The sequence below is a fragment of the Polypterus senegalus genome, chromosome 1 (assembly GCF_016835505.1).
Source record: "Polypterus senegalus isolate Bchr_013 chromosome 1, ASM1683550v1, whole genome shotgun sequence".
NCBI lineage: Eukaryota > Metazoa > Chordata > Cladistia > Polypteriformes > Polypteridae > Polypterus > Polypterus senegalus.
Window position 1 is genome coordinate 78,843,877 of NC_053154.1, and position 14,584 is coordinate 78,858,460.

The 14,584-nt window shown below is 37.5% G+C and overlaps 1 protein-coding gene across 1 annotated transcript in view; it reads right to left on the reverse strand.

Moving 5' to 3' along the window:
- LOC120527731 (membrane-spanning 4-domains subfamily A member 4A-like) overlaps nucleotides 1-14,584 on the reverse strand; it is a 52,336-nt gene that overhangs the window by 8,109 nt on the left and 29,643 nt on the right. Inside the window, exons 2-3 of the mRNA XM_039751490.1 lie at nucleotides 8,505-8,688; nucleotides 1,276-1,383 (exon numbers count right to left, since the gene is read on the reverse strand). Of these exons, the coding sequence (XP_039607424.1) occupies nucleotides 1,276-1,383; nucleotides 8,505-8,669 (273 nt within the window). The 5' untranslated portion in view covers nucleotides 8,670-8,688. The remainder of the gene's footprint in view (nucleotides 1-1,275; nucleotides 1,384-8,504; nucleotides 8,689-14,584) is intronic.

The following is a 14,584-nucleotide window of genomic DNA, read 5'->3' on the forward strand; positions in this document are numbered from 1 at the left end:
TAAAAAAAGAAAAAAAAGTCTTAACAGCTCTTTCATTGGCTTTAAATCAATGCCACTGTACAGAATTTTTTAGTCATGGGGTGTGTCAAATTTGCAGATTGCTGTTGCTGATAACGTTGTTGCACCATGTCAAATTACAAGCCCATGTCACAATAACCGACTGAGCGCTGATCTTCCAGCACATCTCTGCTTGCCGCTTTTTTATTCCTGACTGCCAGTAATGTGTTGCATGACATAGCCACAGCTATATGAAAGGTTAACAACTACAATTAATTCCTCAGCAATCTCTGACCTTTTTTCTTTTTTCCATTTTGTCATGGCATTTGAATCCCAAGATATCAGACTGATGAGCCTCTCTTCTGTTTGTGAGGTCCAAACAAGCCTCTATGCTGCCTGATAGATCAACGCTGCACCGGTGCTATGTGAAGGGCTAACAGATGCGGCAACTTGAGCTACAGTCTTGTCCCTTTTTTTCCTTTTTTCTATTCTTATTTAATAATGTCTTTAAAATTAGAGACATCAGAAAAATGAGCACATCTTGTGTTTGCAAGGTTCAAAACACACATGTTTCTTATTCCTTATCGCTACAATCTAGGCATTAAAATTCCACATGTACATTCATTGGTTTACAATGACTGTGTTTGTTTTCATTTTTTTTTTTGTTTTGTGATGTGGACATATCTACGTTCTAATTATAAAATCAGGCTATATTTAATCCTAAAACTTGGGGTTAATAAACACAAAAAGCGAATTATACTAATGACAAAATGCATGTTTATTTAATTGTATTAGCATTATAAAACACATTGTGACAGTGATTACTTTCAAAAGGAGCTCTGGAACTCCAAGGGACATGTCTTAGATTGTACCTTTTGGTTTAGAGATCAATGTCGTAAATATTTCACTGGAAGAATATGAACAGTGCAATTTAAATAATAAATATTAAATAATAATCATCATAATAATAATAAATATTACTGCAGAAATATGTGGATATGTGCCATTTGTATGCAATGATCACAGAACTCGATACACGGAAAATGTGAAGTATCTTAAATCGTTTAAATAATATCCAGTGCTTATTTGTATAAAACAAAATATCCAGTAATTTGGTAACTTCTAAATTGATTATTACTTTAATCAGCTGGAAGTACCCTGTGGCAGCTGCAGTGACAAACTAAGATGAATCAACTGATGCATGTTTAGAATGACTGTTGAATATGGACTTTAAGAAATGAACACATAAAGCAAGCAAACCAAAGCATGTTGTCTTACCAGAATCCCTGTCCAAAATGGAATTCCAGTGAAAGTTAAAGCGTCCAAATACAGGACCATAATAGCACCAAAGATGATATTAACTATGCCAGATGTTAACTGTAAAATCTGCAATAAAACAAGAATAGACAAAACATTTGCAGCAGCCCACATGACAAAGTTTATTTGTAAAAACATTACAGAAAATGTTATATTAGTCCGCGTCACATTCATCACAGTGGCACGGGCCAAACCATTACGTTCAGTCCCTTATGAAGTTAATGACGTCATGTTTCTCAGAATAACAGTGCATGTCAAGGTCAGGGATATATTAAATGGTAAGGTGACATTTGCTACTCTTAAGTCATGGTGAGTACTTGCCAACAGTTGTCTGATTTGGGAAAGCAATAAACTGCTGAAAGTATGTTGGGAAGCCAAAACTTATTGATGCAAGAGCTAAACTTACCATCCGGTATAAACCAAAAAGGCATCCTACTACTCCATTGGATCCTTGAGCAAGGCCCTCAACCAACAAATTGCTACAGGGGTGCTGTGCAATGGTTGACCTTGCACTCTGACCCCCAAAGGACATGGGAAAAGCCAATTTCCCCTAGGGAATTAACGAAGTATTGCAGAATAAAAAAAAATCAATAAGTGTGACTGTGGCACAAACTGCAAAAAATTTTCAACACACACAATGCCTCAAACCCTCCTTTGTGTTAGACTGTGTAGCCGCAGGCCAATGAGACTGCCCTCGCTAACCCTACCCACCACTGAAAGTTCCTACAATGAAAATAAGTGCAGCGGAATAGGATCTTGGAACCATGGAAGAAGGTTCCCAGGTCTGATAAATCCTTATTTTGTGTTGCATCATGTGGATGGCTGAGTATATGTGTGGTATTTAACTGTGGAAAAGATGACATCAGGATGTCAGGATGTACTTCAGAAATAAGGCGAGCTGGTGGAAGGAATGGGATACATTGGACAATGTTCTGTTGCAAAACCCTGGGTCTGGGTGTTCATGTGGATATGAATTTAATTCATAACACCGAGCTTAAACAACATTGCAGACCAGGTACACCACTTCATGGCAAACATATTTTCAGAAGGAAGTGACATCTTTTAGCAGAATAATGCACCCTGACACCAAGGCCGGATTAAGACCCCCACATGCTCCTTGGTGACTTAGCTCCCTAACACAAAATTGATCATACTTCTAACAGTTCAGTGCATGAACATCTGGCCATTTAATACTTCTCACTGCTGATTTTGGCTTGAGACCAGTGCCCCCAGTGATTATTTTATCGTATGGGTAATTGGGTGTGCACCTAGAATGCCTTGATGGTATATTGGTAGATTTGCCAGCCACACAACATGAATTGTTCGGGAATGATTTGAGAAACATGGCAAAGAGCTAAAGGTGTTTCCCTGGCCCTGCAATTTCTCATATCTCAATCCTATTGATCATCTGCTTCAACTCGAAATTTACAGAAGTTAGAAGGTCCACTACTGACATCTTGGAGTCAAATACCTGCAGAGTCTTCAAAGGTCATGTAGAATCCATGACTCAGCAAGTCAAAGCAGTTTTGGTGGCACACAGAGAAGCAACAGAATATCAGGCAAGTAGTCATAATGTTTTACCTCATCAGTGTATACATGAAATACCTCTCCTTCTGCATCTACTCAATGGAGAGAGACTGGAGACTGACATTTTTTTCTCTCTTTCTGACATCAGCCGTAATTTCCTTCATTTAGATACAGATAACATCTAGCTGAATATAGTTCAACATGCACCAGTCACAGTCATCTACCAGTTCTCTGTATTAGTCCTCCTGTCCACCACCTGTGCACCCCCTTACTTTAGAGTCATTAGGAAAACTCTTGTTGGTGGCATGTCTTAGAATAATATTTGAATGTTGACATGTATAGAGTAAACAGAGAAGGAGATAAGACAGTATCCTGGGATGACCCTGGATTGCTAACCATTGATTCTGACAAACAGCTCTTTAGCCTACTAATTTGTGGTCTGCCCGTCAAGAGGCTCATGTTACCTAACCCAAGAGTTCTCCACTAGGCATTATGTAAAATGAAAATGTAACGCTGTGTTTAAAAATACTTACTGCTTTCACAACATTTGTAGCAATACATTTGTACTATGGAGCATAAGAGCACAGCTGTATATACTGCTGCCTCACGGGTCCAGACAACTGGGTCCCAGTTAGAGCTGAATGATTAAATGAATTCAAAAAGAAATCATGCTTTGAAACAATGTGATTAGCAAATTACAAAGGCTTTGATTTAGGATATATGTTAAACAGCATGTCTGACCAATATGACATTGTGTTTCCATAGACGCGCAATGCAAAGCTGCAGCAGTTTGTAGATCTGTTTTTTCACTTCACTTTCACAATCAGTGTTTTTGTAATTTTCAATAGTTAGTTTTTATTCTTTAGTAAATCTTCCAGTTAAACTCCTTCAAAATGATTTTTTCCCTACTGCTGTGCACTTTGATCCACAAGTCATACCTGTCATTGTGTGTTTGCCTGTTCAAACAGACCACTATGATCACCCTTTAAGGATTTTTTAAAGAGGCCAGGTGGTAGCATTTTAGAGAAACAGTTAGGCCTTGTGGTGGGACTGAATGATCCTTGGCTACCTGGTGGTATGTGGTGGTTAATTTTTAATTAATGATTTATTTTTTTGGTTTGACATATAGACCTGCGGTGGGCTGGTGCCCTGCCTGGAGTTTGTTTCCTGCCTTGTGCCCTGTGTTGGCTGGGATTGGCTCCAGCAAACCCCTGTGACCCTGTAGTTAGGATATAACAAGTTGGATAATGGATGGATGGATGGTTTTATATATAATGTGCTTAATTTTTTTAAGGTGAACTGTAGATCTTTGTTGAGATCAAGTAAATATTGGGCAATCTGTGGCAGATTTCACACCTGCTCAAAATTGGCTGGAGGTATTGTTTTTGGTTTTATTTTATTGGTAGATTATTCTTTGTATTATTATGTTGCTCTCATTTGTTTTTGTTTCTTTTCTATACAGAGCAGTGATTACTGTTTAGTTATTGTTTATTTATGGTTTAGCAGTGTTGCTGGGTTAGTTAAATTTTAATAATTTTGGTTAATTTAAGACCAAATGCTTAGATAGCATATTGTATGGGGGATGTCTGAATAGCCTGGGTGATATTATATGTGGCAATTTGGGTTTTGTACCCACCTTTCTGGCAGCCTGGTTTTGTGGGTCACATTAGTTTAAAGTATGTTTCTGTATTTGATATGGTTTGCATAAAGTTTTCCCTTTACTGTTTCACTTGTTTGTATGGTATGTGTATGTGTGTGTGTGGTCAGATCCCAAAACCCCCACCCACATACCATGCCCCCCAATCCCCTCCCCCCACCCCAATTCTGTACCAGCCTGATGCAGTCTGGATCGCAACATTAAATTATCCTAATAACCCTGGCTGATCAGACCCCTAGGGTAGCATGTTATAATTGATCATTAACAATTACAAAGTGTAGCGCATCAATTTAAAAAAAATTAAAATTGTAGCTAATGCTGAACACTGCGCCTTCTCCTTAGTTACACAAATATCTACCTGATATTTCATTGGAAGATCCTCATATTGGTAATAGTACTATACTATCAAACGGTATCCGCGAACAGAGTTAATAATGAATACGTGCCAAGTTCGATCACTGCAGATAATCTGGGCATGGACAACCCTAACCAAGTCATATTGAGGGAGCTCCATACAGTGAAAGTTTGATCTCTTTCTGTTAGCTGCGTAAACTTGCGGATCTGTAGCTGTCAGTAATAGACTGAAAATAAGAACTGTACTGATGCTTCCTATTTATAGAGTGTAGCTGTGTATTTTTAAACAGTTTCCAGATTTATTTATGTTTTTAAATAAGCTGGTGATTGTGCCACTGCAGCCATTACCATAATAATAGAGTATAAAAAAGCAAGCACAAACGTACATGTAACGCCCAGCATAGTTAACTGAAGTTCAAATATATTTGAATATTTACATATTTTTAATTTGAATATTCAGACCTTATACACAATATTAACTTTCTGATATTGTACAAACTGACTTGCAAAGTCCTGTGCATTCCAGCCGCAGGTTTACCTTCAGAAAAAATGCTTAGTGCTAGGGGCGAAGTAGTCAGTCACGTGACAGCGTTCACGTCTAAAACCAGCAAAGGTTGACAGGCTGGTGTTTTGACAAAAAAATCTGTAAAGACCACAATGAGTGCTGAAAAGAAGTAGAGATGGCATTATGTAAGGCTTCTGTTGTTTGGAGTAGTTTTAAGATTAAGATAGCTGCGTGTGGTCTTCGGGATAAAAAAACAACCAGAAGACTCCTTACCTGTTTTACGATATTCATGAACCTGGAGAGGCATCAGCTAACTGTTAAGAATTACCAGTGCAGAGGACGTAGACACACCTGTGCATGCTTCCTCATTGGCTTTCGTAAGAAGACACTGGCGATACCATATCTTAGCTGTATTGCTGACATATGAGTCCTATTAATCTTTGTCACAAGAAAATACCTCCAGATAGACAATGTTTTTAGTGGAAACTTCAAGCCTTGCCCTCTGTTGCTGAGGTGTTTCACTTGCATGTTGTTGAACTGTGGAGTTTGCTTCGTTTCTATGTTGTGTCTCTTCATCTGTGTCATTAGTACAACATCGTTGCTGCACACAGGTCTTTTGTAGTGAGAACTGAGGTGCATGCTGGTGCCGAAACATTTTTTAAAAGTGCATGCATGCGCCATCTAGTGGTTGTGTTTGAGGATGAGCACAGCAGACTGCTCTATACAAACCCAGGTCTTTCAGATACTTTAATAATGGCAGCCTTTGTAAAGAAAGTTCAAAAATTAAATGCTGGTTATCTGCAAATGTTTTATTTTAATGTGCACTATTTAGATATTTTGTGTAACATTTACATTTCTGTCATATTTAGTGATCACTTCTTTGATAATTATTCTGTGATTTGTCAGTTTATAACCTAAATGCTGGATATCAGTAAATGTACAATCTGTAATCAATGCAACAACATTTAGATGCTACTTTTTTCCAGAGGGGACTGGGTGGTCTCATGGTCTGGAATCCCTACAGATTTTATTTTTTTCTCCAGCCGCCTGGAGTTTTTTTTTTTTTGTTTTTTCTGCCCCCCCTGGCCATTGGACCTTACTCTTATTCTATGTTAATTAATGTTGACTTATTTTGTTTTCTTATTGTGTCTTTTATTTTTCTATTCTATATTATGTAAAGCACTTTGAGCTACTGTTTGTATGAAAATGTGCTATATAAATAAATGTTGTTGTTGTTGTTGTACTTCTGAGCCACAAGTCACAGCTTTTTGATAACTGTTGTATTATAATTAAATGTAATAAAAAGCATCCTTGCATTAGAATATAAAGCAGTTAATATTCTGATGGTATTTCACATGGTAATTAGACCATGTTTTAAGTATGTTACATAGTGAATACTGAACTGAAACTTGACTTAAAAAAACAAAATTATAACAAAAATCAAGATATCTTTCAGAAAAATCACAATTAGATATTTTCAGCCCTAGGCCCTGTCCTAGATTAGTCACTATTTACTAAGAATACTTCTCGATACTGCCAATTTCACAAAAAACTTTTTTTTCTATGACATTAGGACAGGTTTGTCAATTTGCATTTTTGTTTAATTTCAGCATCAAAGATCTACCATACATGCACTGCCTCAAATTAGTGTGTCTGCTAATGCTTCATTATGTACAGCATATGTATCAGGGAGTAAACCTTGCAATGAAGCATGACATGTTGTGTTTTGAATTTTGAAGATAGCTCCTAGAGTGGACAATTAAGTGAGCATCTTTACCCACTAATCTTGCTCATTTATATCACACTAGCAGAATACCCGCGCTTCGCAGCAGAGAAGTAGTGTGTTAAAGAAGTTATGAAAAAGAAAAGGAAACATTTTAAAAATAACGTAAGATGATTGTTAATGTAATTGTTTTGTCATTGATATGAGTGTTGTTGTCATATCTATCTATCTATCTATATATATATATATATATATATATATCTATATATATATATAACAAAATAACCGCGCTTGGCAGCGGAGAAGTAAATAGAAAAGGAAACATTTAAATAATAACGTAACATGATTGACAATGTAATTGTTTTGTCATTGTCATAAGTGTTGCTGGCATATATATATATATACTGTATATATATTGTGGCAGTAGGGGGCAGTAGTGCACCCTTGAACCCTCAGGTACGACTCCTGACACCAGGTAATAGTCCACGACCTTTTTATTCTTTTCCACAGTGCACCAAGCACCTCCCACACTCTTCACAAATCTCTTTATCACACTAATAATAAACACAATGACCTCTCCTCCTCGCCCAGACACTTTGCTCCTCTCCCACCCAGCACAGCTCAGTGTCTGGACTGAGGCACCGTCCTTTTATAGGCCCCGACCCGGAGGTGTTCCTGTCCCAGCAGTCTGTTATTCCTTCCGGGTCAGGGCAATCAGTCTAATACTTCAACCCGGGAGCACGCCATACCTTCCTGTCACATGACCGTGGCGTACTCCCGGTCATAAGGCACAACAGAGCCCATAAGTCCCCACAGCGACTCCTGGTGGCGCCAAGGTATCCAGCAGGGCTGTGTATAAACACCACAGAGTCCATAAGGCCCTGCTGGACCTCGGGCACTATCCCGCTGTCGGGAGAGCTCCTCCTGTCGGCCTGGGGGTGCGGACCGGCCTCGGAAGCCGGCAGTCTTCCACAATATATATACTGTATATATACATATACATACATATATACATATACACATATACAAATATAGACATATATATATATATACATATATACACATATATACACAGTTATATATACTGTATATACATATATACATATATATACATATACATATAAATATAAATATATACATATATATTACACATATATACACACACACACATATATATACATATATACATATATACTGTATATACACATATATATACAAATCTACATATATATATCTACATATATATATTAGAGGTGGGACTCGATTAAAAAAAATAATCCAAATAATTAGAGGCTGTGTAAGAATTCTTGATTAATCGTATGTAATCACACACTTAAATTTGCCCCAAATCTCAAATGTTTTTTTTTTAATTTAAAAGGTTTTTAGTGTGCAACCAAAGATGGCTAAAATTACATAAAACTTACCCCTAATATGCAAGGTTCTCCTTTCCGAAACTTGTTCAGAACTTGGGGCAGCTGAACTTTAGTTATGCTGTCAGATCCGTGACTGGCTGTTGCAGAAGGATAAGTTGTATAGTCTTGTGTTACCTTTGTTGGCATTGGTACAATAACAGTGATTCCCTTCTCCATCTTCCTTGGTTATAAGATTCTGAAATGCAAAACAGCAGAATTCTGGAACTACCAGGCAGTTTGCTACAGGTTCTTTTTTACTATTTAGGTAACATTAATGCTTTCTTAAACATTAGATTCAAGGAAAAAAACAGGAATTTCTGCTAAATAAAAGCAAAGCAAGTAAAAATGTTAATATTATTTCAACAGAGACCCACCGAATCAACAAGCTGATTAAGGAGACCTGCTCTGTTATGGGAAAAACTGCTGTGATCAATAGCAGAGGAGAGAATAAAGACAAACCTGATGGCTTCTCTAAACAATGCTTCACATCATTTCTCAAATTAGTTTTGTAACCAACAAATTATTCAGAATTATTTTTTATTAATATTTATGCTTTTGCAGTAACAATTGGCACAGGCCTGTCTTTAACATAATAGAACATGTATAGATGTCGCATTAAAGCTTGTTTATGAAGAGTTAAAGTCATTTTTATCCATCTGCACTTTATTGGGCGACCATTACTTTTAGAAACTCTTAAATGCATATCCTCTTAATTTTCTTGAGTATACGATTCACTGCTTTATCAAAACAATTCTGCTGGATCAACTTCATTGATGCTTTTTTAGAATTTTGAACACCTAAATTTAAATTCTAATAGAGTCTTCTCGTCCCAAGACTGGTTTAACTCAATTATCTTATTAAAGAAAGGTATGGCCTTTAGACCCAGGATAGACTTGTATGCTTTTCTTTGTACAGCTTCTAGTGTACAAATTTTTTTTTTTTTTTGTAATTTGGTGACCAGAACTACATTTAATACTGCAGCACGTCTCACTAGCACTTTACACAGTTTGTGCAAAATGACCCTTGATTAATACTGTCTTCAAAATATAACATTTTATTTACCTTCTTAATTGATGAAGGGAATGTTGTAACCATTTAAACTCGTAAAACCAAAATGATGCTTCTTGTAAGACTGCACTGACCAAAATGTCATGTCATTTTTCTAATCCTCTAAATTCCACACAAGAATTGTGGGGTAGGCTGCAGCCTATCCCAGCTAGCACATAGTGCAAGGCAGGAACAGACCTAGGACAGGGCGCCAGTCCATCACAGGGCAAACCCACCTCAAGCATACACTAGTTCCAATTTTGAGTCACCAGTTCGCCTAACTTGCATGTATTTGGGCTATAGGAGAAAACCTGAATACTTGCAGGAAGCCACACAGACCTGGGGCCTCATGTATAAATGGTGCGTATGCACAAAAATACTCCCGTTTCCACGCTCAAATCGTGACGTATAGAACCTAAACTTGGCGTAAAGCCATGCATATTTTCATGGCAGCTAAATGCTTGGTGTACGCAAGTTCTCCGCTCGGTTTTGCAAACTGGCGGCACCCAGTGTCAAAACAGTGCTTTTGTTCAAGTGTGGTTTCCCTTTCTTTTTTAGATCCACATCCCTAACGTGGCTTTATCAAATACACTGAAATTAACCACATATTGTTTATTAGTTTAAGGCATCTGATTGTAATTAACCTGCAACAATATAATTGTCCACAAAATGGCCAAACTATTCCAAATACCATAACTGCTTTAGCGTTGTTCCTCTCAATGCACCACTCAGAGTATTTATCACACTGTATTTGAGTGTGGAATCACAGCTCTACAGCAGCTGATTGGAAAGAGAATTATCGGTATACAGCATCAAGCACATGCTGCCTCAGCCATGCGCACTGTCTGTTCAACTGCTCTCATACGGCAAACGCTTTAAAGCCTTTCCTGTAGAGACATTGTGGTTCAGAAACAGTTTCATCCCAAGAACTATAAACACACTCAATCAGTCCATCAAGTGCTCCTTGTAGAACTGTTTGTACTTATTAGTACAATTATCTCAATGTAAACTTGCGATACAGCTATAATATTGCACAGCCTAAGCCATGTTATGAAGCGTGTAATTACATATGATGACGATAAGATGAAATGCAGCAAAATATGTTTATTACATTATACAGATAAAATGTTAACATCATTTAAATAAACTATATTGTTAATAATTAAACATGTGAGGTCACAGTGTCGCAGTGCTAGCTAGTTCAGGGATTGTTCTTGCCTCGCGCTGTATTCTTGCTGGGGCTCACGCGACACTGGAAGGATTGATGGATAGAATAATTAAACATGTACTACAAAGATATTTCAATGTTCCTTAAAAGTTTAAAAAAATCAGCGTTCTAAGCTTACAGATGGCTTAACATCTATTACAGAGCTGATGGTGTGGTGATTGGTTACTTAGAGGACTGGAATTGGAGGTTAGTACATTTGAAAGAGACAGTAATGCTGCAATAAATTATTTCATCGTAGGTCGTGCACGGCACAGTAAGCATCTTGCAGGAGGCAGGAACAATCTCTGGACAGGGCGCCAGCTTGTCACTATCACTGCTCCACCGTGCTTCCACATTTAATAACATGCTGTAACTCCTATTGTCATGAAAATGATTTCAAGTATACATCTCAGTATTTTAATTATTCAGAGAGCTGTAATAACATGAATGTAATGGATTCTGTGTCCTGTCGGAAGAAGAGAAAGCCCGTTTAAGAAGCAAGTAGTGATTCACAAACATACAGCACAGAGAAGAACACATACAATACAAAGCATTTAACGTGCTACATTAGTTACGATGGTATTTGAGAAACTAGTAAATTAAACAATTTAAAGATGAAATTTATGATGTTCTACTTTAATGACAAAATAAGCTACGTGATTAAAGTGCAAATTTCGAGATTAAAGTTGATATTTCAATCTTTTTTTCACTGTGTCCCTATTTTTTTTCTTTATTCTGTACCCTAATAAGCTTCCATATGACACTCAGATGCTGGGCAACGACTCGCCTTTCACAGCGACGTACGTTTTTCCTTGCCTCCCCTTGGTATTCGCTGAAATTTTTCTATTGTCCCCCATCTATTTTCCCCCATGCTTTTGCCATTGCCTTTTCACAGAATGCTGAGCTTAAGGGATATTTATATTGATTTGCATATTCAAAGAGGTGTAATTCTGGGAGGAGTTGGGGTGGGGCAGCAAATGCGTGCACATGCGTTACTTTTCACGCTGACCGGGATTTATGGAGCGGAAGAACATGGAAGTTGGCATTTGCACAGATTTATGCATCTGGATTTTTTTGTGCGTACGCACATTTCCACTTTTGTCCGTAAGCCATGTTTTAGTGTGAATTCTATGCATGCCGTTATGCATGAGGCCCCTGGACAGAACATGCATACTCCATACGGGGAGGACCCAGAATGCAAAACACAGTAGTAAGTATGAGAGGCTTGAAACTGTGAGAAATATGAGGATATAATTTTAGGTCTTAAATAAGTGCACTGGCTTGTAGTAAAATTACACCCAATTTAAAATCTATCTCCCACATACTATAAAGTCATAAACAATTTAACTTGCTGTTAGCTTGGCTTCAAGTGCTAGATGCTGGCCTGCTTAGAATTCTAAGGATAAGTAAAACTAATGGCAAAGAAAGAGATTTTAGCTATAGGGCCCCAAATCTGGGAGTGATTGGTTTACCAATATTAGACAAACCCATTCGTTATAGAATTACATGAAGCCTCAAGATAAATTTATAGAATTGCTGATTTTGTTGAAGTAATCAATTCAGCTTTCTCATATGTTGGTGTTAACAGCAGTAATTATTTTGACTAACCAATCATCATTATTTACCTATATTTTTCAGTATAATAAATGACTAAACATTTGCATTTTTCTATGTACTTTTTTTGTAATCATGTGTAGAAAGGATGGCACGGTGGCACAGTGGTAGCACTGCTGCCTCGCAGTTGGGAGACCCGGGTTCGCTTCCCGGGTCCTCCCTGCGTGGAGTTTGCATGTTCTCCCCGTGTCTGCGTGGGTTTCCTCCGGGCACTCCGGTTTCCTCCCACAATCCAAAGACATGCAGGTTAGGTGGATTGGCGATTCTGAATTGGCCTTGGTGTGTGGGTGTGTTTGTGTGTGTCCTGCGGTAGGTTGGCACCCTGCCCAGGATTGGTTCCTGCCTTGTGCCCTGTGTTGGCTGGGATTGGCTCCGGCAGACCCCCGTGACCCTATTTGGATTCAGCGGGTTAGAAAATGGATGGATGGATGTGTAGAAAGTCACAGTGCTCTTAACAGTTTGCAGAAAACATCCAAGATGAAATTCAAGTTTATTGTCATGTGGAAACAGTTCAATGAGATTCTTATTTACAAGTATTTACAGTCTAGTGACAGAAATACAATTCAAACAGAAAGTGAATAAAGCACAGGTAATTAATAAAAAAAATACTATATACATATACACGTCAGGTATTTTCATACATTAGTTAGTATAAGCAGCTTGTGAGTAGCCTTATGATCTAAGAAATAATAAACTGTCTGACGATAGATAGATAGATAGATAGATAGATAGATAGATAGATAGATAGATAGATAGATAGATAGATAGATAGATAGATAGATAGATTAATTATTCCCAAGGGGAAATTCACATACTCCAGCAGCAGCATATATACTAGTCTGCAAAAACAGAGAATGGAAAAAGGTGATGGATAGCTGGTAGTATTTAATATTTTTCTTTCTCAGGTAATGAAATGACATGTGATTAGTGTTAAACAAAAAGCAGCTTATTCCACCACCCTTTGTAGTGCTTTGTGGATCTGAACTGAACAGCTGCTGACAGGATACCATATTAGGTTGGGTCAAGGTCTAGGTTGGGTCTAGGTTGGGTCAATTTTTCATATATTTTTAGACCCACAGGAGGTAATAGTGAAGAAGAGAATAAAAACAAAATTAAGCGCGATTATAAATAATGCTGCACATCCTCTCTCTGACACACTAACACTGAGGACTTTCAGCCAATTACCTATATACTCACGTATAAGTTTTGTCATGAAACCCGAAAAGTCAATCATAAAATCAGACCCCGACTTATACCCCCATTCAAAAATGCAACACTTAAATCTTCTTGCCTCCTCCAATCTCGCACCAGTTTCTCAGACTCACCACATTTTGCTGCAGCAGCGCAGATACAAATTTCTTTTGCTATTTCAATGACGTTTAGTTTAAAACCAGCTTCATATTTTCTTTTCATTGAACGCTCCATCATAGATAAGGGATGCTCTTACGATAAAGGTTTATGAGGGTGTAAGATACAAAAAACACAAATCAATTCAAACGGGTATTACCATGTGGTCACATAGGCACAACAGAGAGAGAGGTTAGGAGCACGTGCTGATACAGCACATTGCCGTACCATTATAAAAAAAAAGGCATTGTGCTCCATGGTTACTCTCTCAGGTGCGTGTTAGCATATCATAATCTCTTGGACCAACAGTGTCAGTTTTCTGCAATCGACTTATATGATTGACATTATAAAATACCAGAAATTACACAGTAAAATTAAGTCCTGACTTATCCGTGGGAGAACTTATCTGCAATATATACGGTAATCATTTGTCAGAAGTGTATCAGGAAATGCTACTGGGGCTCCTTTTATACCAACAGCAATACGCCTGCCTAATGTCTTATCTCTGTGACTTTAACTGCCAAATCATAAGTTTTCTTTCTTTATATTTTTCTTTCTTTTCAGTCATTTTGGTATGTAATGAGTTTTAATGAGCTTCTGTTAAGCCAAATTTCTTCCTAGAAACAAAGTTCCATCTATTCTATCTATTTTTTCCTACCTCTCTATATGTAGCAGACAATACACAGTTTTCGATTTTGTGGTCCTTCTCCAAATATCGCAAAAATTGGGCACATTTAAAAACTATTTTCAGGAATCATCTACTATTATTTGTGTAATTATAATTGTGTATTGTCTCAGTCTAACACTGAATACTTTGTCACAAGGCTAGTTGTGAATTGGAGCTTTAGAAAGCATGAGACAAAAAAAAATGTCTGTT